Source organism: Fistularia commersonii, chromosome 2 (assembly GCF_037954325.1).
Source record: "Fistularia commersonii isolate RoL2024-O1a breed Wild chromosome 2, RoL_Fcom_v1.0, whole genome shotgun sequence".
Lineage (NCBI taxonomy): Eukaryota > Metazoa > Chordata > Actinopteri > Syngnathiformes > Fistulariidae > Fistularia > Fistularia commersonii.
The window spans coordinates 16,187,597-16,213,336 of record NC_141285.1 but is presented as its reverse complement, the minus strand read 5'-3'; the positions used below and the strand labels follow the sequence as shown (position 1 = coordinate 16,213,336).

The window sequence follows — 25,740 nt, the reverse complement described above, 5'->3', positions numbered from 1 at the left end:
TTGGATGGTTGCAACACTGCTTATATGTCAGTTTGACACCAAATATCTGTTTGTCATTAATTAATGAAAGCCTCGATTTTCGCTAAGAGGCAGGCCTGGAAGAATGATCTATGTCATTGTAAATCATTTGAAGCCATCCCTGATCCAATCTCCAGAGTGCACAGTGATGACGTGATACTTGACATCAACAGGTCATACCTAATTCCTGTAGAATTCATAAACCATTTTTTTGTTTTTGTGCTGATGTGAGGCATTTTTGAAAAATAGAAAAATTTTTAATTTAAATTTTAATGCTAAAACCCGAATCCATTGAGTTTCAGCAATTTAAGACTTAGTGTTTGGTGCCAACTCTGATTAAATAGCTTGCCTGCAATCTATTCCATTATATGTATCATACTCAACAGAAATTAAATTAATTAAACAACACTTGTACATTCTCACCAAAATAGTTATGTGAATGGTATTGCTCCATTTAAAATCACTATTTTCCATGTCATTTTGCTATTTGTCCTGGAAGTGGACATTTGAATTAGCAGGTCATACTAGTGCAATGCAAACAAAAGTAAATAAACTCTTAAGGAGTAGATAGAAATCCCACTTAATCCTGTCACTTGTTAGTTGCTGCTGCAACCCAGTGGATACCACAGTAGCCCAACAAAGCCAAGTTCATTATAGAAACACACCCTGTGCCTTGGCTTTTATTAGATCACAATTCATTTGGCTGTACATACTCCTGCAGTTGGAGCAATTAGAAAGCCATTATTTTTGGATTCTGGCATTGCCTTCCTGACTGCTTCCAAGTTGTCTTTTGTCTTGAGGAAATTGTTCACTGGTCCATGTATCTTCAAAAATCCTCAAAGTTCTCAAATCCTCTACGTTACCAATCTTCCTAGACAATAACACACTTAAAACAACTCTCACAAAGTGGGCAATTTTTCCCCTGATTGGCTTTACATGGTGTTGTTGTGGTATAATCCTTCTATACCTATCTTTGTAAAAGATTGTGTTAACCCATCTGAATTGTTTTGTCATTTCTTTTTAATGAATCAACTATTTCAAAGGCGATGCTCCTGAAGAAAGACACAAGTCAATTTCTGGACCTCTTTCTCCTTGCCAACATTGACTTCATGACCTACAGGTGCCATAACTCAGTTGTCATCTGTGAAGGGATTGATTCCACTAAAATGACAAGGGGCTGGATTTACATCTTAGGAAAGCTGAGGAGCTTTATGACTCTTGCGTCACAGTCATTAGTGCCCTCTGGGATCCCCTTACCTAGTAAGCCACTCACTACCTTCTGTTCTCAGTGGCAAGTTTGCAGCTGAAGCTTTGGTCCTGTTTAAGAAGTTTTGAAGATGCTGTAGGGACTGCATCATCACATCGTGTGGAAGCCGACATTACTCCTCCATTCCTCCTACATCCAGTTCTACCAGTCTCAAAGGAGCATCTCTGTGAAGCAACTAAAGGAGACAGATTTAAGGAATTCAGCAAAATGGCAGATAAAGATACTGTTGAAAAATTTCTTGATAACAACCCGCAGTTTGCAAAGGAGTACTATGAGAAAAAAATCAAGGCAGAAGTGATCACGGCTGCCTTCAACAACCAGGTGCAAGTCAAAGACCCGGCTTCATTCAAGGATGTCTCAACCATCCAGGAGGCAGAGTTCATGTTTGAGCTCATTAAGGAGATGCAAGGCAGCAACCCAGTTGAAAAACCTCTGCATAAAATCCTCCAAAGAATTGCTTTGCTGATCCAGGCTGACCGATGTAGCTACTTCTGTTGTAGGGCTCGTAATGGAACACCTGAACTGTCCACAGTCCTTTTCGATGTGACACACAGTTCCCCGTTTGAGAAGAACATCGTAAACCCCAATCTGGAGATTGTTTTCCCCACTGACATGGGAATTGTTGGATGGACAGCCCACTCCAAGAAGCCACAGAATATTGTTGATGTGAAGAAGGTGAGCTACTAAAAAATGATAGGTGGGCAACATTTTTCTGTAAAATATCAACTGTCCAACTCGAATGGCAAGACTGGGAAATTCACTGTATGTGTGTATTTTTGTGAGGAGATGCTATGGATTTTTACACGCTATTAACTGTACTAGTAAATGTCATTGAAAATGTCAAGACCTTATATACCACTAAAACTGTAGTAGTGTAACTACTTTGAAATTACCGCAATCCATCAACTGCACTTTTTTCACCGACAGAAAAAAATATACAGCATTTGCTTGAATATACAACGCATCCAGTACATGGATGTATAAATGTTTTAAGTTGCTAAACTATGGATGATGCATTTTCCCATGGTAATTATTTTTCTTACATTAATTTATTTCCAGGATTCTCATTTCAGTGACTTTGTGGACAAACAGACCAAATACGTGACTAAAAACATGATTACAGCTCCTCTTATGAATGGCAAAGAACCCATTGGTGTTGTTATGGCACTCAACAAGCAGGGTGCTGATGAATTCTCCAAGAGAGATCAGGAGGTGAGTGTGCAGAATTTTCATTTTTAATAACAGACCATCAGGGTGCATGCCTGTATTTCTGCTTGCAGTAGGCAGGATATAAGTATGAATGTTACATACTAAGCCTGACCTGAAGATAAATGGGCCAACCTTAGCCCACTAGCTTCCTGTTTCTGACCTGTATATTTAAAAGCTTGGGATCTAACTTGGGACCAAACTGAAAACTCAGTTTATAATCCAATTAGAAAGTGACAGCTCAGACAATTTTTCCTCTTGTCTGTGGCAGCTTGATGACCCCAGACTGTAAGGTCATCAAAATGACTGTGACCGTACTGCTGAACAAGACAGAATAATCAGTTTTTGTTTAAAAAACAATGACGGGAAATTAGAATGTAATTTATTACACAATGTTCTTCCAACACAGCTCTTCAACAAATATGTAAACTTTGCCACTATGGTTGCCCTACAAGCCCATGTCGCTTACATGTGGGACGTGGAGTCAAGGAGAAGCCAGGTAAAAATATGGTGTAATTGCTTTTGTTTATCACAAGATCACATTTGTCTAGATTTTAGCACTGTAGTGTTCAAAACGATTGTTTTGCGAGACCTTCTGTTCTACAGCTCCAAATTTACAGCATCGTAAACGCTATGGCTTTAGGATGAAGGTCATATTCAACAGCAGTGCCTTTTTTTTTAACCTCCAAAGGTTTTGCTGTGGTCAGCAAGCAAAGTTTTTGAAGAGCTGACAGATATTGAAAGGCAATTTCACAAAGCCTTGTACACTGTGAGGACATATCTCAAATGTGAGAGATATTCTGTGGGACTCTTGGACATGACCAAAGACAAGGTGAGTTGGCAGTTTAAAGGTTGTTTTACATCACCAGAAATATACATATTTAACCACATCTTATCCATACCTGAGTGCTGGCAACACATTTGTATGTATACTGATCATCAAAGTGTATTGCGACATAATGAGTACTTTTTGTTTTATAGGAATTTTTTGATGAATGGGCAATCAAACTAGGGGAACAGGAGCCATACAAGGGTCCCAAGACTCCTGACGGCAGAGTAAGTCCATCACTTGGATATTTTTCTGACATTTTGTGTGATTTAAATTTCAATGTTTACATTTAATTCATTCAGGAAATTATCTTCTACAAAATTATTGACTACTTGCTTGAAGATAAAGAGGAAATTAAAGTTATTCCGTGAGTATCATTCTTTGCCAGATGATTTATGTAAATGCTTATCTAATCAAAGTGTAACCCACTCCTCTGTGAACTCACAGTGGGCCCCCTGCTGATCACTGGGCTCTGGTCAGCGGACTCCCAACCTACGTGGCTGAAAATGGATTTGTAAGTTTTGCATCATTGTTTTTTGATTTTAGTTGCATGGAAGTCAAGGCGACACGCCTCTGCAGCATTGCGTGGATGTTGGGGACGGTGTCGCTGGACTCGCAGACAGGGGTGGCGATCCTCATTTTTAAAAAAGGGGATCGGAGGGTGTGTTCCAACTACAGAGGGATCACACTCCTCAGCCTCCCTGGTAAGGTCTATTTAGCGGTGCTGGAGAAGAGGCTCGCCGGGTCGTTGAACCTCGGATCCAGGAGGAGCAGTGTGGTTTTCATCCTGGCCGTGGAACAGTGGACCAGCTCTATACCCTTGGCAGGGTCCTCGAAGGAACATGGGAGTTTGCCCAACCAGTCTACAAGTGTTTTGTGGATCTGGAGAAGGCATTCGACCGTGTCCCGCGGGCAACCCTGTTGGGGGTGCTCCGGAAGTATGGGGTACCAAACCCCAGAACTATTTAGTTCCTGTATGACCGGTGTCTGAGCTTGGTCTGCATTGCCGGTTGTAAGTCGGACCCGTTTCCAGAGGGAGTTAGACTCTGCCAGGCCTAACCTTTGTCACTGATTCTGTTCATAACTTTTATGGACAGAATTTCAAGGCGCAGCCAGTGCATCGAGGGGATCTGGTTTGGTGGCCACAGGATTGAGTTTCTGCTTTTTGTAGATGATGTGGCTCTGTTGGCTTACCCAGGCCATGATCTCCAGCTCTCACTGGAGCGGTTTGTAGCTGAGTGTGAAGTGGCCGGGATGAAGATCAGCACCTCCAAATCTGAGACCATGGTGCTCAATCGGAAATGGTTGGAGTGCCCACTCGGAGTTCAAGTATCTCGGGGTCTTGTTCATGAGTGAGGGAAGGATGGAGCGGGAGAGCGACAGGCGGATCGATGCAGCGTATGCAGTGATGCGGACTCTGTACCAGTCTCGTGATGAAAAGGGAGCTGGGCCATAAGGCAAAGCTCTCAATTTACCGGTCGATGTAGGTTCCAACCCTCACCAATGGTCACGAGCTGTGGGTGGTGACCGAAAGAATGAGATTGCAGATACAAGCGGCCAAATGAGTTTTCTCTGCAGGGTGGCTGGACCTCCCTTAGAGATAGGGTGAGAAGATCAGTTATCTGGGATGAGCTTGGGGTAGAGTCGCTGCTCCTCCGCATAGAGAGAAGTCTGATGAGGGGGCTCAGTGATCTGGTCAGGATGGCTCCCGGGGGAGGAATTTCGGGCATGTCCATCTGGGAGGAGGCCACGGGGAAGACCCAAGACACGCTGGAGAGACTATGTCTCTAGGCTGGCCTGGGAATGCCTTGGGTTCCCCTCAGAGGAGCTGGACCATGTGGCGGGGGAGAGGGATGTCTGGGGCTCAGTGCTCCAGTGCCTGCCCCTGCGATCCGACTTCGGATAAGCTGGGGGAAGATGGATGAATGGATGTTAACACTTTCAGAAAAGGGGATCAATGCTTCATCTATGTACTATCATTTTGTTTCACTCAGATTTGCAACATGATGAACGTCACAGCCGACGACTATTTCACATTTCAGGTGAGAAAATATGTAAGACCGACAACTTTGCCATTGCTTTGTTGTCTAGATCTCAGACAGATGTGATAAAATGTTATTCTCTGATTGTTTTGACAGAAAGACGCAGTGGATGAGAGTGGATGGAAGATTAAGAATGTCCTCTCCTTACCTATTGTCAACAAAAAAGAAGAAATTGTTGGTGTTGCCACTTTCTACAACAGACAAGATGGCAAACCATTTGATGAGAATGATGAACAAATTACTGAAGTATGGCAAACAATGTATATTTATAAATTCCTTCAGTGTATTGTGTGTAATCAATATTCACATTGACTGATATGTATGTGTCCATGTTTTTAGGCTCTAACCCAGTTCCTTGGCTGGTCTACTCTGAATAGTGACACATATGACAAGCTTAACAGAACAGAATGGAAAAAAGATGTTAGCCAGGAGATGCTCATGTATCAGACTAAGGCTACACCAGAGAATGTTCAGACCATTCTGGTAAGACCCCTATCTTCACTTACACACTTTCAACTCAAATTAAACATGACAGCAGATAAAAATGTATTTTCCCCCAAAGAACACTCAAGACAAGTTTGGCACTGCACCAGAGGACTGTGACCAGAAAGAGATGTATAAACTGCTGGTAGGAAATGTTTATTTTTTTTCTCGATTGCCCTCTTAACAGTCACTCCATCCTCACTGTTTGGAATGCATATCTTTACATACAGAGAGCAAACATCCCTGAGGCCAAAACTGTGGAGCTGCACGAGTTCCGTTTCAGTGACTTCCCCTTATCAGAGTTTGAACTCATCAAGTGTGGTATCCGCTGCTTCTTCGAACTTGGGGTGATAGAGAAGTTTAAAGTCCCTGCCGAGGTCGGTCACTTCTCAGCCACTCGCCTTTCATTTACTGTCGGCTTATATTATGCATGTTACGTCTCGATTTGATGTTTTGACAAAAACCGTGTTGGTATATAACCTACTTGTACTTACTTCAAAAATAAGGCAGAGCTTTAAACCAGCCTTATTTGTTGCTTCTGTTATGCAGGTCCTGACAAGATGGATGTACACAGTTCGCAAGGGATACCGTGATATAACGTACCATAACTGGAGGCACGGCTTCAATGTTGGACAAACTATGTTCACTCTCTTGCTAGTGAGTCAGAGCTCTCTGTGGAATTTTTCCCACCTTGTTTTTCTTCTTGTTTTGACTACTGATTCTCTCTTTTCTTAAACAGACAGGTAAACTGAAAAAGTACTACTCTGATCTTGAGGCTTTTGCCATGGTTGCAGCTGGATTTTGCCATGATATTGACCACAGAGGAACAAACAATCTCTACCAGACAAAGTGAGAATCGGCATGGGACTTCAGGGTCATAGTGTTACTGGAAAATTTGATTTAGCTGCAATAACAAATACACTGTATTGTAGGAGTGCATCTCCACTGGCTAAACTGCACAGCACCTCGGTTATGGAGCGACATCATCTGGAGTACAGTAAGACACTGATGGAGGATGAGGTTAGTTCTCTGTTCAAACGGTACATTTTTCTCAAGGACGTTAACCACTGATCTTGCCTCACCTTGTCTTAACCTTGTTCTACTACCCTCTGCAGAACCTGAATATCTTCCAAAACCTTCAAAAGCGTCAATTTGAGACAGTGCAACATCTGTTTGAAGTGTGCATAATTGCAACTGATCTCGCCCTCTATTTCAAGTATGGAGATTTTGTGCTATTTGTCATCAACCAATAGTTATTTCCTCCCTTCACATGTGAATACATTTCAAGGAGTCGTATACAATCTGATAGTTTTCGTATGTTTCAGGAAGAGAACCATGTTCCAAAAAATTGTCGATTTGGTAGAAGAGATTTCAGAGGAGAAAGAAAAAATCAACTATGTCTCCAATAACCCAACCAGGAAGGAGATTATTATGTAAATACAATAATTTTCTCATGTTAACTTTTGTCTGTATTTATTGTTGATGAATATGCTGCCATTATAAACAAATTAATTTCTTCAGGGCAATGATGATGACGGCTTGTGACTTGTCTGCCATTACAAAGCCATGGGAGGTTCAGAGCAAGGTTTGTTGATTCCAATGCATTTACACTTTGCGCTCATCAAAACCTCAAGCCATTGGATCTCATTACTCTTTTGTTACTTTTCCCCAAGGTGGCTCTCATGGTGGCAGCAGAATTCTGGGAGCAAGGAGACTTGGAAAGGACTGTTCTTGAGCAACAACCTATTGTAAGTGCTTTTAAAGACGTCTCTGGTTGTTGTATTCACTAAACAAGTTATCATAATTCTTGTCTTTCATAATCTTTTTTCCAGCCTATGATGGACAGAAATCATGCTGATGAGCTGCCAAAGATGCAGTGTGGTTTCATTGATTTTGTCTGCTCTTTTGTATACAAGGTACCCTGATATACAACGATTAACACAAAAGTTGTTTACATTTGTGAAAACAAACCTGTACAATAGTTATGGCCTGTTGCATTTTTTTCGTGTGTTTGCAGGAGTTTGCTCGCTTCCACACAGAGATCAGTCCCATGTTTCAGGGACTGACTATTAACCGGGGAGAGTGGAAAGCTCTGGCAGATGTCCATGAGGCCAAGATAAAGGCTATTGAGGATGAGAAGAAAAAACTGGAAGGCGGAGACCAACAGGGTGAGTGCAGATGACTGGAGGCATCTAACTGCACTACGTGCTATTCATTTACTTTGTATCTGTCTCTAACCATCTTTCATTTCTTCCTTTTTTTTCAGAAAATGGTGGGAAGTCAAAGACATGTGTTATCTGCTAGACTGCAAGAGCATTTATTAATGCAAATGCATCTGTGGATGTGTCAGTGTAAAGTGTGTGAATGAGAGAGAGACTGGAAGGAAAAGCTTTCAATTTATGTATTCTTCTATGTGGGACTTTTGAATGTCCACAATTTCAAAATATTTTTGTACATTGTAATATACATTCAGTAAAAAAGCTATTTTAACTGGTAATACTTACACTTTGTGTTGAACAGTATCCAAAATATACTTTATTTTTTTGTCTTTTGGATAAAGGAAAAGAGCAGCTGAATATCTTTGTTTTATATCAAGTATTTATGTTGAATTTTGTGATTTCTAGCTAATGTAGTATGACTATCCCCATGATGAAATCAAATCAAAAACGGAGAAAAAAATATTAGTTTGCAAATATCAGTTCTATATATAAACATGAATATTCTAGATATTTTAGAAACCAGCAAATAAAATGTAACCAAAACTATACGTTCTCATATGTGTCTTTAAAATATGTAAGGATACGTCCAAAGCAAAGGGCTGAAAGATGTAAGAAGATTTCACTGAATTGGATTTAGATTTAAGCCAGTTGGAGTCCCTGGGCTTTCCATTTTAAGTCGCTTACTTAAATAAAGTAAAAATACAGCCGTCCTGCTTATTACTCGAGTAAACACATGTGGTGTGTAAAAGACAGGAAGGTGTCATGGTGTTATATAGAAAGTTTTATGTATGATAGAAAAATGTGTAATGTGTCAAGATTGTAAATAAAAGTCATTTTCAAATCTTGCCAACTTTGTGCACCTTGAATTTTTTCATGTTCACTGAAACAAAGCAATTACACTTTCTCTTCAGCTGGCAACCTATGATTATAAAACATAATAGTATTCTGCTATTTCCGACTAGAATGCGCAAAATGAGCTGAGATCTAAAATAGTTATAATTACACATACCTGCACACTCCACCCTGACCTTTAACCTTTGACTGGTGCATGAACTCCCCTGTGATGAATAGACGTTATGGTGCGTCATGAGATTATTCGCTAAAAACAACATACCGTAAGGTTCTCGGTCTTCCACCACCTCATACTTTTCAGCCCAACCACATTCCTAAAGGTTACAATACCAACTGATATATTTTAAAATGGGCATTTTGGTATTGCCTTTTTGTAATTCATGGGAGTGAGGCACTTTAAACACTAAAGGTGTCTGAAATACAGCAATGTACATTAATCAAGCATTTTCAACCTGAAATGTTGGCAAAGGAATGTAATGATGATTTTCCCAGGTTCAGTTAGGAATATGATACAATATAATACGACAACATTAAATAGTATCAGGTCGATTTCCATCCAAGTTTTGCTTGCATTATATTCTGAAGAACATTTGGATTTTTTTATTCTTTTTTAATTATTTTTTTATAAAAGAAATTTTGCTGAAATAATAAAACATGCCTATTCTAGAAAGCGCAGATTGCAGGAGTCTTTCATATCTACTAATTACAAAAGTCGACATTAATTCAGTTTCTGCCATAAGTGCTCATCCTTTTGATTTGATTGACTCAGACGTGTGGCGTGCAAACTTCATGGTTCATAGCAGACGCACAAAGTATCCAAGTAACAGAAGCCAACCAGTAGCGTCATAGCAGGTAAGCCAGCTTTATGAACTGACAGGATGTCTTAAGACAACGTTGCTTCAGAGGTCAAACAACAAACATGAGCATCATACGTCTACTCTCACTCCAGTCAGCAGACACTTTCTGACAGCAATTTTGGTGTCATTACATATGTGAGTTCTTAAATCTGTATTCTTTATTACACCGGAACATTTTTACTTATTGTTTACGTCCTGGAAATGTAAAGCTGGTCGAGAAAAAATGATTTCAATATAAAAGTTCTACTAAATGTCAATATCTAAACACTGGTACCATTTTTCTGAATTTATGTAAAATAAAGAATTCTGTCACTGTATATTTAAATAGATTAAGTAATACATCAGAGTGTCTAAAAATCAAGCATGCAGGTTGTTTTCATTATGTCTTTCAAGTCAGTGAAGACAAGTCCAATCAAAATTCAAGGATTTTAGTTATTGAGAACTGAGCGATTGAGATGAGCTAAAAAAAATATTCTAGGACAGCCACAGAGGAGCAGAAATTTTATCTAAGTCTTTCTTTGTGTACTTATTTCTTGTCTGGCCCTGACTCAGAAGAGAAGTAAATTAAAAGAACTGTCTGTCCATAAATCCATCAGCCTCTGGCCTTCTGTTTGCTCTTCACTGCTCTCTAGTGGAGCACAGATGTCTTTGTTGCAATTATTCTTCTCGAAATACATCTACATGAAAAATACAGTTGATGTAATTCACAAAACCTATCTAGGGATAGTTGAATTTGGAGAATGGAATGGTCACTAATTTCTGGCATTACTTAGTATTAATTGATAACAAAATACAGGAACTCAGGAATGTACGAATTTGTTTCATCCGTGTTATTATCACCGCAGACAGTGTGCACTCTATTCTAGTGATGAATGCTGACATTTACTAAGCAGATGGTGCCCATCATCTTGTGACATAACAATAATATCCTGTGTTCCCCATGTGGCTTCATGCTTATGAAAAATGACAATTGATTCTTTCTGTCCCGTCAAGCTCATCTTTGTCTACTTTGTCCCTCCTTATATCTCCCTCCCCCTCTGAGAAATTAAACCATTTCTTACTGGATTGTTGCTTCTGCGACAAACCCTTCCCGTTGCACGGCCTTGCAACTTTAAATTTCCCAGATATCATTTCTGCGGGCTGAATTGCATTCTCACGGTCAAAAGACAGGGGGTTTATGAAATAGAATGACATCAGGGACAGAAGGGACTGCAGGTCCACCACAGCTATTTATTCTGAGACCTTCAAACCTATCTGGAGGTTCACATGTTCCCCTTGAGACAGTGAGGAAACATATTCATCTCCCCACCAAGGAGGGATCAAAACACCAGGCGTGGCTCCACATATATTGTGGACAATATTTTACTGCAATAACTTTATATAAGAATAAGAATAAGAATAAGAATAAGAATAAGAATAAGAATAAGAGTAAGAATAAGAATAAGAATACGAATGAGAATGAGAATGAGAATGAGAATGAGAATGAGAATGAGAATGAGAATGAGAATAAGAATAAGAATAAGAATAAGAATAAGAACAACTTTATTTATCCCGAAGGAAATTGTTGTGCCAGAGTTTCAAGTGAAACATAACAATGATAAATAATAGTAGGAAATTGTATAAACAGTAAAAAAAAAAGGGGGGGGGGGGGGGAATAAGAAATACAAAAACTATAAAGTGTCAAAGTCAAGGCTATAAAGTGTTTTAAGGTCTTAAGTGCAAAGATTTGAAGATTCCCTGCAGCTGAAGGAAGAGGAATTGAAAAGTCTGATAGCCTCAGGTAGGAAAGACTATATATTTCCATAATATATAATAAGATATAATAAAAGAAAAATCCAGACATGATGTAATGCTGAGAAGCTGTATCTAAACTGTTCTTTGTTCAGGGTTGGGTGTAAAGATGAGGGGGATGGGTTCAGTTATAAGCAGACCAGCTGTCAGTGACAAGAGGGCTTCCCTTCACCCCTCAAAGGCCAGTTTCCATCCATCAGTCGCCATGGCAACATAGCAAGAAACACAACCCGAGATTGGAGGATCTAAATGCGGGGAGCAGAGCAGCATGCGGGGTTACGTAAATGGCTAAAGGGGCACGTGATTGCGTGATGACTGTTTTATTATTTTCACCGGGTTTCCCCACCCGCGGGTGGATCTGCGCCACCGGCGACCCCGCCGCGTCCCCGGCGCTCAATCGGCGTTCGCTCAGACCCCGTAGGCGTGGTTTTACCGGGGGATGGAAACGCGCCGTCTGGTGATACGATCCAGTAATTTGACAACGGATTGGAAATATTCTACACTGCCGACTAGTGTCTGCTTGGGTGTTCGGTTTTAAGTTCTTATCCAACGCGTAAAAAACTTCAATACCCTTCAATAACCCCACCCCCCGCACACACACACACACACACACACACACCTGCGCCTCCAGCCTTCTGTTTTTTCCTGCGTTGGATTTTTTTTCTCCATTTATTTCCATTTTTTTCCCGGGAGCGGAAGCGGACATCGCCGTGGACTGAGGAGGGGCGGAGGCGCACGGTTGTTCCCCGGCCTGCAGGCGAAGCGCAGCGGCGGCCAGGCGTCAGGGAGGGACGGAGGGAAGGAGGGAGGGAGGGAGGAGGGGGGGGAGGAACCCGAAGCAACGCAGCGGCCGTTTCGTCCACGCAGAGCGTCGTCGTGACCTGCGAGCATGGAGAAGAGTTGCGGCGGAGTGGCCTGGCTTCGGCTCGCCGCGGCGGCGGCATGCGTTTTGCTGCTGGCGGAGAGCAAGAGAGCCCGGCAGCCTCGGTGCCCCTCGTCGTGCATTTGTACCAAAGATAACGCGCTGTGCGAAAGCGCGGGGCTGATCCCTCGCACCTTCCCCCCCGATGTCATATCCCTGTAAGTCACCTCTCCAAATCCAGCTCTACTTTTTTTTTTTTTTTTTTTTTTTTTTTTTTTTTTTGATGCATTGCACATGCATTGCTTCATCCTTGCACACCCAGGGATTTTTTTTTCCTTCTTCCCTTCTTCCTCAGATCATTCGTCAAGTCCGAATTCACTGAAATCCCGAAGGAGAGCTTCATCCACACGCCTGCCCTGCATCTCCTGTGAGAAACCTCTCTTGATGTCTTTGTTATGTGATGCTGCTGGGGACCAACGCCATGTTTGATGTCCACTGGAATATGCAAGGCATCACAGACCTACTTGCACGTAATAGGGCGTTATACAGTGTCTTTGTGTGAATCAGATCAGGTTAGAGGAGATTGATTTTTAGGGGGAATCCCTCTTTTTTTTTGAAACAGGAATTCCCCTCACTCTCCCACTCGTGGGCAGAGGTATTGTCTTAGTCACCATGTCCTTGGTAATAAACAAGAATCCTATTGGGACGTTTATCTGTGGTTATCATGATAATTGTGTTACTTGTATTAAGGAAAAATAGATTTTGGCAGACATTGTTATGTTATAATGCACACAGCTGGATTTTGTTGAGTCCCCCCTGTCTTTGCTCAGCCTGTTCACAGCCAATAACTTGGAATCCATAAACGAGGATGTTTTCCTTGGTCTTCCTCATCTGGAGTACCTGTGAGTTCATTAAAACAGATGTGTTTTGTAAAACATCTCAAAAAGCCACGATTGGTCCCAGTCCTCACACATCTGCTCCATACTTCACTGTTCTTCTCAGATTCATCGAAAACAACCAGATCAAGTCGATATCGCCGTTTGCTTTCCGTGGACTTAAAACCTTAGTACATCTGTGAGTACAATTTGTCTGTAACCAATGGGAAGCACCGTTTCACCTGTTTTGTTTTGGGTTGTTTTTGCAGCACATTTGGTCATTTACTTGAGCACTGTGCAGCATTGATTATGATTACAAAAACATCTCCACTGTTCAACACCTGAAATTTGGTCTCTTTTTGATAATGTATATAAATAGTAGTAGTCCTTCATTGATAAGGTGGAGTCAGCTGTATTATTGTATTATAAAACCACCAAGCTTTGTTTGAGTCACCTGCTCGCTCTGTGTTGTAGAAAAAAAACACCAACATAAGGAAAAGGCTGCTTTGAAAATAGACTAACTTTTTCCTGAACGTAGGTTAAGTTCCCATATCTTATCCTATTATTAAGAGTGGAACATTGCTTAACCACTTCCTCGTTTAAATCAGTTAGAACTATTCAAGTTTCTCTTTTCTGTGAAACACAGTATCTTGTGTATCTGTAATAGAACTTGAAGAGATTGAATAGCAATCAAATTATACAATGAATTGTTTCATTGCAGCTTGTTATATGGTGTAAATTACAGTATATCAGGACTCTCACAAGCCATATATATATATACATATTACAAAGTACCAGATAAAATGACACAATTACCCTAAAAATAGAGAAAGAAAATGAAATTAAAAATGTGACCATAAAAATACACCCAACAAAGTGCAAGAAATCATCGAGAAATAAGCAAAAAAACTACACAAAAAACTGTTTAGAAATAATCCAAGAAAAAGCAAGAGCAATATTTGTACTTTCTTCTACAGGAGTCTGGCATACAATAATCTTGAGACTCTTCCCAAAGATATGTTCAAGGGCCTTGAAGCCCTGACCAAAGTGTAAGTATGATTTTATTCATTTATAATGTCTATTAATTTACTATAACAGCATAATGTACTCCACCTATTTATAGCACACTGCATAATTTTTCCATTTCAGCCGATGCTTGAAAAATGCGTGGGCAGCTGGCACATTTAGCACCTCTAAAATTTACATATGGAAGACAGATAGTTAACTTGATAGTTGGGTTAGGTTACTTTTTTGGTTTATTTTCACTCCTTAGGGACCTGAGAGGGAACCAGTTCACCTGTGACTGTAAGCTGAAGTGGCTGGTGGAGTGGATTTATAGCACCAATGCGACCGTGGACCAGATCTTCTGCAAAGGCCCGGCATCACAGCTGGACAAGAAGATCAATGACTTGGTGCCGCAGTCTTTTGACTGCATCACCACAGGTGGAGTACAGACTGCTGCCATTATTATTTTAGTTCATAGTTCCACATTTGGTTACCCTGCAAATTAAGGAGACTTGTAAATAATTTAGATGAATGCTGAAATATGGAGCCGATATGCTTTTTTCATGAAAAAGTGCCACTATATACATATATATGTGTGTGTGTGTGTGTGTGTGTGTGTGTGTATTAAAGTTTGAAATACAATGAAAGATGAAGTAATGCACATTATCTCCTATTTCAAAATACTTTAATTTGCAGGGGAAAAAAAACACCTCAATAAACATTGAAGCTTTTTCTAACATGACAAACAGAAAGACTAGTGTTCATTTTTTCTTTATTTGTTTAGGTATTATTGAATTTGTTTTTTTGTGTCTTTCACAGAGTTTGCCTCCTACCAGTCTTTGAAGTTTGAATCTATATCTGTTGAGTCCTTTTCCTTTGGCAATGACCAGTATGTGGTGTTTGCTCAGCCGTTCATCGGCAAATGTAGCTTTCTGGAGTGGGATCACGTGGAGATGGTCTTCAGGAACTTTGATGATATCGACAGTAAGTTAAAGTCAAGTGAAACGTAAAATGACTACGTTTGAAGCCGTGCCTTTAAATCTTTTCTTTTTCCTTATCAGGCACATCCACAGTAATTTGCAAACCTCTTGTGATTGACAACCAGCTCTTCATTATTGTGGCCCAGCTGTTTGGTGGCTCCCACATCTACAAGCGTGACACCTCAGCCAACAAATTTATTAAGCTCCAAGGCATCGACATCCTGAAAATCCGGAAACCAAACGATGTCGAGACTTTCCGCATCGATGGAGAATCCTTCTTTGTCATAGCTGACAGCTCAAAAGCCGGTTCTACCACCATCTACAAGTGGAACGGCAATGGCTTCTACTCTCACCAATCGCTTCATCCGTGGTACAGAGATACAGATGTCGAGTACATGGAGATCTCCTCCAAACCGCACTTGATCCTATCTAGCAGCTCCCAGAGGCCCGTCATCTACCAGTGGAACAAAAGTACCAAGCTTTTTGACCGACGCACAGACATCCCAGAGATGGAGGACGTCTATGCCGTTAAGCATTTCCAGGTGAAGTCAGACCTCTTCATCTGCCTGACCCGCTTCATCGGAGACTCTAAAGTGATGCGGTGGGACGGAGCCCTCTTTCGAGAATTGCAGACCATGCCCTCTCGTGGCTCTATGGTATTTCAGCCATTCTCTGTGGGCAGCTGGCAGTACGCTATTCTGGGCAGTGATTACTCTTTCACACAGGTTTACCGCTGGGATGCCAAGAAAGGCGAGTTCGTCCATTTCCAGGAGCTGAACATCCAGGCACCGAGGGCCTTCTCACCAGTCTCTATTGACAACCGACAGTTTCTGCTGGCCTCTAGTTTCAAAGGAAAAACGCAGATTTACGAGCACCTAGTTATTGATCTGAGCAACTGAGCGTTTTAATGCTGACTGGTTATTCACTTACTTTTGTGTTTTTTCTCTTCTGAGTGGGCTTTTACACGAGACACAGGCCTGACCACCTTATCAGATCTTAACTTGAGAAAGGCAAGCATTGCTCCCCATCTTAAGAAACTTCCATTGATATCAGTGCATGTTGATAACCACTTGTATCTCAGCCAGACATGTCTGGCTGAGACGCACGGCGAGTTCAATGCATGCGTCTCAAGTTAGGATTAGATTTAAGATGTTCTGAAGATATTAATGCATGACCAGTTACATCTTTTCAACATTTAAACACTGGATGAATCTGCCAAAACAAAAATGTTTACATTTATATCTTTCCACTTGTATGTGAAAGTAATTTATAAATTACGCTTTTGTAAGTTTAGGAGGGACCACGCAGATACAAATTTAGGAGATTGAAATAATTTTTGAATACACATTTATAATTTTACAAAAATCAACAGAAAAGTCGTGTCTACCTGTATTACCCTGCAACTCAATTACGTACATCATTAATGGTTTGTATAATGTTTTGACTTTTGGAAGTGACTGTTTTTCAAGTATAGAGAATGTTGGGCACAATTAGAAGACTTTCTCATACACGCACTGAAAGAAATAACATGTAAAAATCAAGGATATTGTTCATAATGCTATAAACTAACAAATTGCATCCGGAGTGTCATGATTAGGATTAACCCATTTACTAATATGCTATTCAGAGTCAATAAAAGCTTTCATCATCGATGTTTCTCATCCAAGCTTCATGTGGAATGTCAAGGCCTCAGGGAGAAATCCCGACACCTTGTCCTTGAAGAAAATGACACACAAACACACTGACACTTTCATGTCATTGCTTTAGTGAAAATGCATTCTTGAAATTGAGTGTGTAAGTAGGGATTCAGCCATGAGAAATGAAATAAACTAAATACAAACAAATAAAATCCTTTTTATTTTCTCCAACAAAGTGCACGCCTCAATTCTACAAAGCAGCACATTACAATGTAATGGAATAAATACAATAAAATTTTTTGAATTAAAAAAAAAAAAATTAAAAAAAAAAAAAAAAAAGCAAGGAGATACACAAGTACCTGCAAAATTACACTGGTGGCAGGACTTAACCAGGCTCTTTAGGCTCTTTAAAAAGGCTCCACAAGACAAAATGCTTCCTTCACGGTGATTGTTTGACTCTCCATGCATCTGCAGTGGATAGAGGTGGTACTGTCCTTTCTATGCGAAACCTGTTTACACCCTGCTTTTATGTAATTGAGGATTACCAAACTAACATGAAAGAAATACAGGTGCATACTCTCATGTTCACATACATCACCCTGGAAAACTTGTGCAATTGCAGCAGGATCTCCAAATCACCTACCTACTGCAGAGAAAAAATAAAGTGAACACATTTTCAGTTTTAACTGAACTTACTACTCAAGTTTATATGGTGCAACTTAGTGTTTTTTTTTTTGTTTTGCTTTTTTTCTTGTAGGCGAATCAAAACGTAAAAGGCAAGGGGAAAAAATCCCTTAATATTCCACAAAATAATTTAGCGCTCTTTAAATTAACGAAAAACACAAATATTTTCAAAATGGTGGCTCTCAAAAAAAAGAATTAAAAAAAAAAAAATCACAGACCAAAAGGATAATGCTCTAAGAGACATCAATTATATTAGGAAAAACTTAAATTCCATGAAAAAGGACAGTATTGACGAAACAATTCTGTACAGAACTCAAAATCAATATATAATACAGTACCTGCAGATGTTATGCATACAGTACAATTCTCTTTTTACATAGTTTTAGTATGGACTCCAGCCTGATCTATATACTGACTTAACACAGGTGGAAAAGCGGCTAATTTAGCTTTCAGTTAATTCAATGGTTATTCAGCAGGGAGAGTAGATCTTGTAGTAGGCGTTTAGAAAAAGAGAACATTATTGCAGGATGGTCATCTTCAGTTGCATACTGCCTGTGTTACATGAATGTGTCTTATGACAAAGAGCAGCGGGTTGATAAGAGAGATGGAGGGCTGGACGGAAGAAAAAAAAAAGGTGTAGTAGCTCTTTTTTGCTATCTCTCTGTCACAGAGGTGGAACCTAGTGATTTCTATCCAGTCACCCTGTACAGTACATTCGTGGCCAGTATTGCACATTACCAGCTGAGGCCACCCCTTTCCTGTGAGAGGACCTTCAGTGCTGAATTATGTCCTATAAATCAACACTAATCCAGTGATGAGATGAAAACGTACCCAGAGCTCACCAAAGACCGACTGGGACTCCATCTGCCGTCACAGTTTGAGCTCATTGGCAATTTTGCAAGCAATATTCTTAAAGGCGATGGATGTGCCCGATATCCTCTTGAAGCGCACACCGTTGAGAGAAAGGCGGGGCAGTTTACACACCTCCATTTCCCATTGAACGAGGTTGTCCTGACGAGCATCGCCGTGGACACAGAAGAGGAGGAAACGTTCGCGCTGCTCATAATCACAGCTGTTGGCATCCAGAACTTTTCGGATCTCCCTCATCATCTCGGATGGCCCCAGCGAGGAGGTGGTCTTCATGCTCCACGTGAAACGCAGCGAGCGAGGCTTCGAGTCCCGGCCTCCATCCTCTTTAGCATCACCAGATGCACTCCTACAATAGGCAAAAGTGGAAGACGGCAGAGCAGGTGCGAGAGAGAGAGAGCCAGAGTGTAGAGAGGAGGGAAAAAGATGGTAAGGGAGGCGGAGGTTGGTTACAGGCTCTATGACAGATCTTAATCCAATTCTCACCTCGGAGTTTCTGTCCTGGCACTGGCCTCTCCCTCACTAGGCACCCTGAAATAAACCAAGAATATACTGTTACTTACACGATTTAATGAAAAAATGGCACCCCAACAACACCATCATCACTGGACATAGAGAGGGCTGTCAGGCATCATGCCAGGAAAGAATCCACACTCCTGGGTATCAGGGTTCAGCACACAATGAGGTGACTGTGACCTTCTGAGGCGAAATTAAGAGTAGCTCCTTCACACTAGCCAGATGCATCATCGTGTTTTTTGTGTTACCTTTTCTTAATCTCCACTGATCTGTTAGCGGTGACAAAATCATTCTCAATCTTTCAATTGCCGCGCAATTTACCTGATCCTTTGGCATGAGCAGGAATAGAGACAGGGGAGAGTAAGGAGAGGAGAGGAAGCGACTTGAGAAGCAGATGTCCTGTACAGGAAAAGCTGGTGAGCAGTGAGGTATATTCTAAAGGCAAGTGTGCACGGGGAAGCAAATACACAGCATAACAGGGCGAGGATGTGAGACTGTGGGGCAAGTACAGGAGGAGTTAAGGAGATATGGGCCAGAATTTCTCTCTCTTTTTTTTTTTTAAATGGAGGGGCAGGTGCAGCAAGCGTTGTGTTATCCTACCTCCGGGTGGACCTGAAAGACAGAGCTCTATGCGGGGAGAGAAGGAGAGAAAGCTGTGAGCCACTACCAGATGGACCGGCGTGAAGGTGACACAAGGAGCTACTATGCGAATGAGAGGCCACTATGCTTTGCAGTTCATGTTCAAAGCAAGGTCTACCAGAGTGCGTGTATAATGAGCAACAAGGGTTGACAATCAGAGTGCATATGTCAGGGCGCAATCTGTACCGCTGCTTGAATTTCACAATTTTGTATGATGGATAATTGTTTTTTTTTTTTTTTGCTCAACTTAAATGATGAATTTCACATATTTGTTTTGATGTCCTTCAATGCACAGTCAATTTGAATGATTTTATCAGCTTACAGCTTTGCCCCTTTCATACACAGGCAGAGCATTGGCAAGGACCTCATGACGTAGCAAGTAACACAAAACGGTTTTCTCATACTTGCATTCCTAAACGATACGTCGTACAATAAAATTGTACATATAAATACAAATGCATCGGTGATCAGAAAAGTTCAGATGTTAAATTGAAATTGTTTTTCTTATGCCTGCATTCTCTTAATATCTGAACCTTAATGCCGAAGACCGTTTTGTGTCTTTAAGTGAGGCTCTGAGTTGGCAGTCACTGCTTGTTTTATGCAACTTTTGTTTTGAAAGAGCTCCATATAATAAGGTTCAGCAAGAATGTTTTTCCCTTTTCTGATAGATGTCAATTTCCTCTAATGGAGCTCCCGAGGAAAGGGCGGAGCCTCTTTTCAATCCACTAGGTGTGGAGAAATACTGATGGGCGTCAGGAAATTTGATAAATTGCAATGAAACGTGCATTCTATGCAGTATACTAGCATATTGATCATTTTTCATAGCCCCAGGTACAGTGGTTCAATACTAAGTGAGGCTCAAAATACAATCACTATATTTTTTTTTGCAAATGGTAAAAACGCATTTAAAAGACACAAATCTTTGACATGGACCATTTTCCTTCTACATGTGTTAGCAACCTTAACATACAAGATGTAGCCCTTATGGCTGTAGGCATTGCTATGCATATAAAAGATCTGTTCGATACCATTTTCATAACAATGGCAAATAAATGCAGTGGATATGCACTGCATATTTAAGTGTACAGCAACGCACACAGATTAAGCAGGAAAAGCCGATTAACTGAGTTACTCCTTAAAAACTATATCTGATGGCAAAGAGTAAATGTTCAGTCAGGCTTGTGATTATTTTTCACGCGAGATTAGTTAACTGAGCTACTTGATTTTTTCAACTCATTCCTGAAAACTACATCTAGATACATTAAAAAGAAAATCATCCTTTTCAATCTCCTAAGTGCCAATACTTAGAGGTAATTTCACTCGCTAGAAAAATCATATGTCCTTTGTTAGTGAAGGAATTGTAAGGGACACGCTTGTGTATCACATATAAAGCAGCGTGTCTTCACTGACCTGCGGACAAACTTGGAGGTGATCTTGCTAATAATTCCAGTTGAGGTGCCCCTTCGCTGCTGAGCGAGAGCCCCCGTGTCGTGGGACAATGTGGGCGAGGCCGGGGGGCCATTGTAGGTGGCACTGCGGCGATCTCGAAGCTGGGCGCCGTGAAAGGTGCTGCGGCTAGTGGTGCCACGGGGGAAGCGGTTCTTCTCTGGGGTGCTAATACTGTGCGCAGATGGGGAGGTGGAGGGACCTCGGGGAGAGGAGCTAAAACACAGAGTCATAGGAAAATTCAGTCCAAATTGGTAAATCGCTGTCGCATCTATACAGGATTCCTGCTCTTTTCTAGTTATCATTTCCTGCAACAGAATGATAAGAGACAAATATGTCTTGCTTTCTATTTTAGATTCCAATTCTCCAACCTGGAATTGAAATGACGCACACCTTTGTTCTACTTTTCTTGAAATGCTTGAGCATGTTCAGGTAGTTTCTTGTTCGTTGCAAGCAAATCTTTACACGTATTCTTTGGAAATGTTCGTAAAATTTAAGTTTACCTAAATTGCTTTGGCAGCAGAAACAGATTCTGCACCAAATTCGACTTCTTTTCATTTTTTTTCTGGGATGCCGGGAATTGTGTCCATCATCTTAACTGAAAACAAGCTTAAGAATAGCATGGCGCTCGTGATCTCCTGCTAACCATGCAATCATTTCAAGGTCAGGCAGCTCACCTGGCTTTAAGCTCTGTATTATCTTCGATCGGGGGCAGTGTGCTCTTCGAAGGATGCCCTGATGATGACATGGATTTGGTGTGACGAGGCCGCGTGGAGCTCATTGCAGTTGACGGGGTGCTTCCTGACACCTCAGTTAAACTGGGAAAAAGGAGCCAAGGAGATACTGTAAATGCTTATACCTTGCAAGAAATCAAAAGAGCAGAATTACATCAGGGGAATATTTCACTGAGTTGCTATTCACCTGCTGTCTTTGCCATTAGGAATAGCTGAATAGCGATCAGTGGAGGATCGTTCGCACACATAAGTGTTCCTGCGAGTCATTGATCCATTGGTCTGTGGAATGAATCAGCAAAATAAAGCTCCATCATAATCTGAATATAAATCAAAGATTCAGGATCCACACCTTGTCTTTGAAGACACAAAGTAAAAGCAATGCACCAAAACATTAATATCTTTCTGCAGCAGACTTGAATAGAGTTCGACATGTGTATGGCCAGCAGCTATTGGTGATTTGAGTAGTTAAGGACTGGTTATATCATTGACAGGTCAGATTAAAATAATATGAACTTAACAGATGTATGTTCTTTATTTTGAAGATACATCCCCATTTTTTAAGTGACAATTTAAGATGGAATTGTAATCCTGCACAGAAATATTCTCCAGGATATATTGATTTTCTTTAAGCTCTTATGATAGGAAACCATAACAGTATCCCAGCATTCCAAAGCCAGGTAAACACTTTTGGGGTGATAAAATAAGCTAAAAAATGCAAATCTTGCTATTCTTTCAATGTTCCTGTCATTTAGGACCTGCCTTCTGTTTATGTTATTTGCATTCTACTTCCTCACCCCCACAGTGCTTGTAGTTTTTTTCCTCTCCTGAACTCCCAGCGGTGAAGCTGGAACGTCTCCTTTTGAGGTGCTGAGCTCCAGCCGACGGGCTCCGTCCCACTCCTCCCGATGATCACTTTCCACACTCAAAGCCTGGCCACGCCTTGTGTACGATACCGCTGGGGGCACAGATGGACCCACTAAGGGAGTCACACAGAAGAGAATAGAATGGGAAACAGGGAGATCTAATGTTGAACATGTCTGAATGTCTATTTTTTTAAACACACAATGATTTTCTAGAGGTTACAGTAGCATTCAGCAAAGCCACTCAAAGCAATAATTCATCAAATGTGGCATGGTGCAAAAATCATTTTATCCAATATAATGTCCTGCTATAGAAGCCAAGAAGAGCGGGAACAAAGCAAAGGTGTTCACTCCACATGCTTCGAGGTGCTGTTCCTGAGTGAGCTGCAGGAAAACAGCCCAGCCAGCAGATGGTGCCAGACACAACAGTCCCACATGAAATAGGAGGAAGCTGTCAAGACGGTACAACGCTAAGACTGACTCACTCCTTTGCATATATCTAGAACGCGTTGAAAATCGAAAAAAAAATTATGCTCCGATATGAGAATTAAGTCAGGATTTGAATGCACTCATTTTTACACAGAGAAGGGGAAAGGCACACAAAGAGGATGTGATATCCTCTTGATCCCAAAACAGAAAAACAACATAATCTTTTTATGCTCATCCAGAGAAATTCAGGGTTTCTTTAGGTTTTAAACAAGTACAGGTCTGTAGCTCTGTCGGGAGTCAGGTCTGGATGATTGGGTCATATTATGGGTTAAGTAGCCAAGATAACTAAGACAGTATAGTATCTATGCACAGCTGAAGAAGGAATCTAAAGTAAACCACAGTGAATTTGGTATACGTCGTAAAATTTCAAAGACAATGGGGAAATGAACAAATGTGATAAAGACAGCATGATAACACAAGCAGTGCAGAAAAATGTCAATTGACTATGTATTTTGTGCAGATCTCGAATTGTCAAAACAATGTCAGGTTTAGGTCTGCCTCAGGGAAGAAGGGCCCCTGCCATGCAGTCTACCACAGGCACTGTTAGAGGTAAGGCCCAGCAGGAAAGACCACCTCCCAGTAATGAATAATACAGAAATATAAAAAGATTTTGTTTGACAGCCTAAACAAACAGTAGGTAGAAAAACCTACAAGTTATATTTTTATAAACCGCTGAAAAGAAAATCAAGTAAAATGTAAAGTGATAAAACTCCTGCTGATGTTTTCAACCAACATTGACTTAGATTGGCTCTGGTAAGCCAAACAAAGTAACCCAGGTTTTTGGTCAAGACAATTCTGATGATAATGTAATATTTATATATATATATGTTACAGACTTCTTTAAGACCAACAGAAACCCTGTACGTAGAGCTTTACTGCCTTTTTGTGGTCTCATCCACTGAGTCGAAACCCACATCTAATGATTGGGGCTGTTATCAGAAATTAAGAGCAGCTTCCCCCTACACAACACACAGCCAGCAGCTCTCTCAGAGCTGGGAAGGACGGGGTTACTTTACTTGGCTTCTCTACGACACCACCACCACCATCATCATCCCCACCATGATCACTGTAGCGGCGTTGCTTCTGATTTGCCGAGATGCTGCGTGTGACTTTGGGATGGGCAGGAGAAATACTGGAGCTGTTGTTGATGTCACTGGTCGGTCGCTGTCTGTGACCCAGGATGCTGTTTGTCAGAGGTTCACTCCCCTCAAACTGAAATATAAAGACGGGGGGAGAATATAATTACATGGAAACATGCCGACAGATGATGTCAAAATGATCTAGGTCAAACGTACTGACCTCCGGAGCTTTTCTGCCCAACAGCAGATAAGTGGCCATGACATCATCATACTTCTGGCTAAGTAGGGACTCGGTGATCTCATCTTTAGGAAAGCCCATTGTCACCATGAGTTCTGTTGGTGGACGTGAAGCAATTCACTGTAAATCAAATTCTCAGTGCTGGTCATGACATGCAGAATGACATCCACACACACTCATCCACACCTATCCTTGATGAGTCACTGAAGTCCGCCTCTGGCTCAGTGTAAGGCTTCAGCTCCTCCTCCTCGTGACCCACATTCATCCAATGGTCTTTCATGATTTGCTAACAAGGAAACAAGACAATCGGAAAGCGATGGGTCATTTCAACTTTGATTCCAATCATGCGTCTTTATGATACTTTTCACATCACCAGCTTTGCTGAGGCGAGAAAACTGGCATGAGCAGTTCTTATTGTTAATGGTCATATCTTTACTATTGAATTTATGCCTGTTCCAGCTGTGGGTGGGTGGGGCTGAGTCTTGACTGAAAAAATTGGAATTTAAGTCACTAAATATCACATTTGAACACAATAAATGCTTTTTAACTGTCCTGACTGTGCAGCTGCTTTTAAGCATTCCAAGAAATAAATGGTGACATTTAACAAATTCAATTTATTTGACATTTGTTGAAGGGGGAGCAAACTATGAAAAATATGCGTGATCATCAGATCGTAAAACTGCATGTATACATCGACCAGTTAAATCTGAAATAAAAACTGGTTGTGAATATAAAAAGCATGTTTGTAGTTCACTATTAGCTCATCAAAGTGCAGTTACCCAGCATATGTTAATTTTAACCTGTCATCAATTTTGTTAGCAATAGTAAATTCTAGTGTGTGTTAGAGTTTTTATTTGTGGTGAGATATCACACTCAACTGTGAGAGGACAGATTGAGTGGCATATAACTGTGTTTGGTGTCTGGATTTTTACATCTGCGAGCAGTTAACTATCTTGGTGATATCACTGATATGTCAGGCAAGTGATGGCGGTACCTCCAAACTTCCTCGTTTGATAGGGTTCAGGACTAGTAATTTCTTCAGCAGGTTTTCACAGTCTGTGGACATGTAGAAAGGGATACGGTACTTTCCTCGCAGGACTCGCTCTCTCAGCTCCTTCACACCAAACAAACAAAGATGTAGGTTAGTAACAACTGCAGGTCAATGTCACTGAAAATTAAATGACTATATATACATGGATAAAGCAACAGAATGCAGCTCTACATTAATCTCTAAATGCATTGTTGTAATATTGCCTGTCAATGTA

The 25,740-nt window shown here is 40.9% G+C and overlaps 3 protein-coding genes across 6 annotated transcripts in view; 2 read left to right on the top strand and 1 right to left on the bottom strand.

Annotated features, from left to right (window-relative positions):
- Positions 1–1,483: 1,483 nt before the first annotated feature.
- Positions 1,484–8,871, top strand: LOC147236544 (cone cGMP-specific 3',5'-cyclic phosphodiesterase subunit alpha'-like). Its single transcript, XM_086161942.1, has 22 exons — positions 1,484–1,960; positions 2,345–2,497; positions 2,901–2,990; positions 3,183–3,323; positions 3,473–3,547; positions 3,623–3,687; positions 3,768–3,834; positions 5,315–5,362; positions 5,459–5,608; positions 5,702–5,845; positions 5,925–5,990; positions 6,076–6,222; positions 6,395–6,502; positions 6,585–6,694; positions 6,778–6,865; positions 6,961–7,061; positions 7,171–7,278; positions 7,367–7,430; positions 7,519–7,593; positions 7,678–7,761; positions 7,863–8,013; positions 8,112–8,871. The coding sequence occupies exons 1-22, from the start codon at positions 1,493–1,495 to the stop codon at positions 8,147–8,149; spliced, it is 2,541 nt and encodes an 846-aa protein (XP_086018068.1). The 5' UTR covers positions 1,484–1,492; the 3' UTR covers positions 8,150–8,871.
- A 3,348-nt stretch (positions 8,872–12,219) lies between these two features.
- Positions 12,220–17,135, top strand: LOC147236543 (leucine-rich glioma-inactivated protein 1-like). The gene is made up of 8 exons (XM_086170528.1): positions 12,220–12,644; positions 12,782–12,853; positions 13,257–13,328; positions 13,429–13,500; positions 14,279–14,350; positions 14,575–14,744; positions 15,126–15,290; positions 15,368–17,135. The coding sequence occupies exons 1-8, from the start codon at positions 12,454–12,456 to the stop codon at positions 16,183–16,185; spliced, it is 1,632 nt and encodes a 543-aa protein (XP_086026654.1). The 5' UTR covers positions 12,220–12,453; the 3' UTR covers positions 16,186–17,135.
- Positions 17,121–25,740, bottom strand: part of mark1 (MAP/microtubule affinity-regulating kinase 1) — a 32,319-nt gene continuing 23,699 nt past the window's right edge. Inside the window, exons 9-19 of one of the 4 annotated variants that reach the window (XM_086170489.1) lie at positions 25,470–25,589; positions 24,662–24,761; positions 24,458–24,570; positions 24,175–24,370; positions 22,604–22,785; positions 21,997–22,088; positions 21,753–21,893; positions 21,040–21,291; positions 19,591–19,617; positions 18,961–19,005; positions 17,121–18,823 (exon numbers count right to left, since the gene is read on the bottom strand). In XM_086170489.1, coding sequence (XP_086026615.1) covers positions 18,478–18,823; positions 18,961–19,005; positions 19,591–19,617; positions 21,040–21,291; positions 21,753–21,893; positions 21,997–22,088; positions 22,604–22,785; positions 24,175–24,370; positions 24,458–24,570; positions 24,662–24,761; positions 25,470–25,589 — 1,614 coding nt within the window. In that variant the 3' untranslated portion in view covers positions 17,121–18,477. The remainder of the gene's footprint in view (positions 18,824–18,960; positions 19,006–19,590; positions 19,618–21,039; positions 21,292–21,752; positions 21,894–21,996; positions 22,089–22,603; positions 22,786–24,174; positions 24,371–24,457; positions 24,571–24,661; positions 24,762–25,469; positions 25,590–25,740) is intronic. The other 3 variants (XM_086170507.1, XM_086170499.1, XM_086170515.1) reach the window with 3 other exon arrangements.

Coding starts and splice junctions, on each gene's coding strand:
- LOC147236543 (XM_086170528.1), top strand. CDS start 12,454: ATGGAGAAGAGTTGCGGCGGAGTGGCCTGGCTTCGGCTCGCCGCGGCG. Junction 12,854..13,256: donor ACGCCTGCCCTGCATCTCCT/GTGAGAAACCTC, acceptor GTCTTTGCTCAG/CCTGTTCACAGCCAATAACT. Junction 15,291..15,367: donor GAACTTTGATGATATCGACA/GTAAGTTAAAGT, acceptor TTTCCTTATCAG/GCACATCCACAGTAATTTGC.
- LOC147236544 (XM_086161942.1), top strand. CDS start 1,493: ATGGCAGATAAAGATACTGTTGAAAAATTTCTTGATAACAACCCGCAG. Junction 5,363..5,458: donor ACGACTATTTCACATTTCAG/GTGAGAAAATAT, acceptor TTGTTTTGACAG/AAAGACGCAGTGGATGAGAG. Junction 6,223..6,394: donor AGTTTAAAGTCCCTGCCGAG/GTCGGTCACTTC, acceptor TCTGTTATGCAG/GTCCTGACAAGATGGATGTA.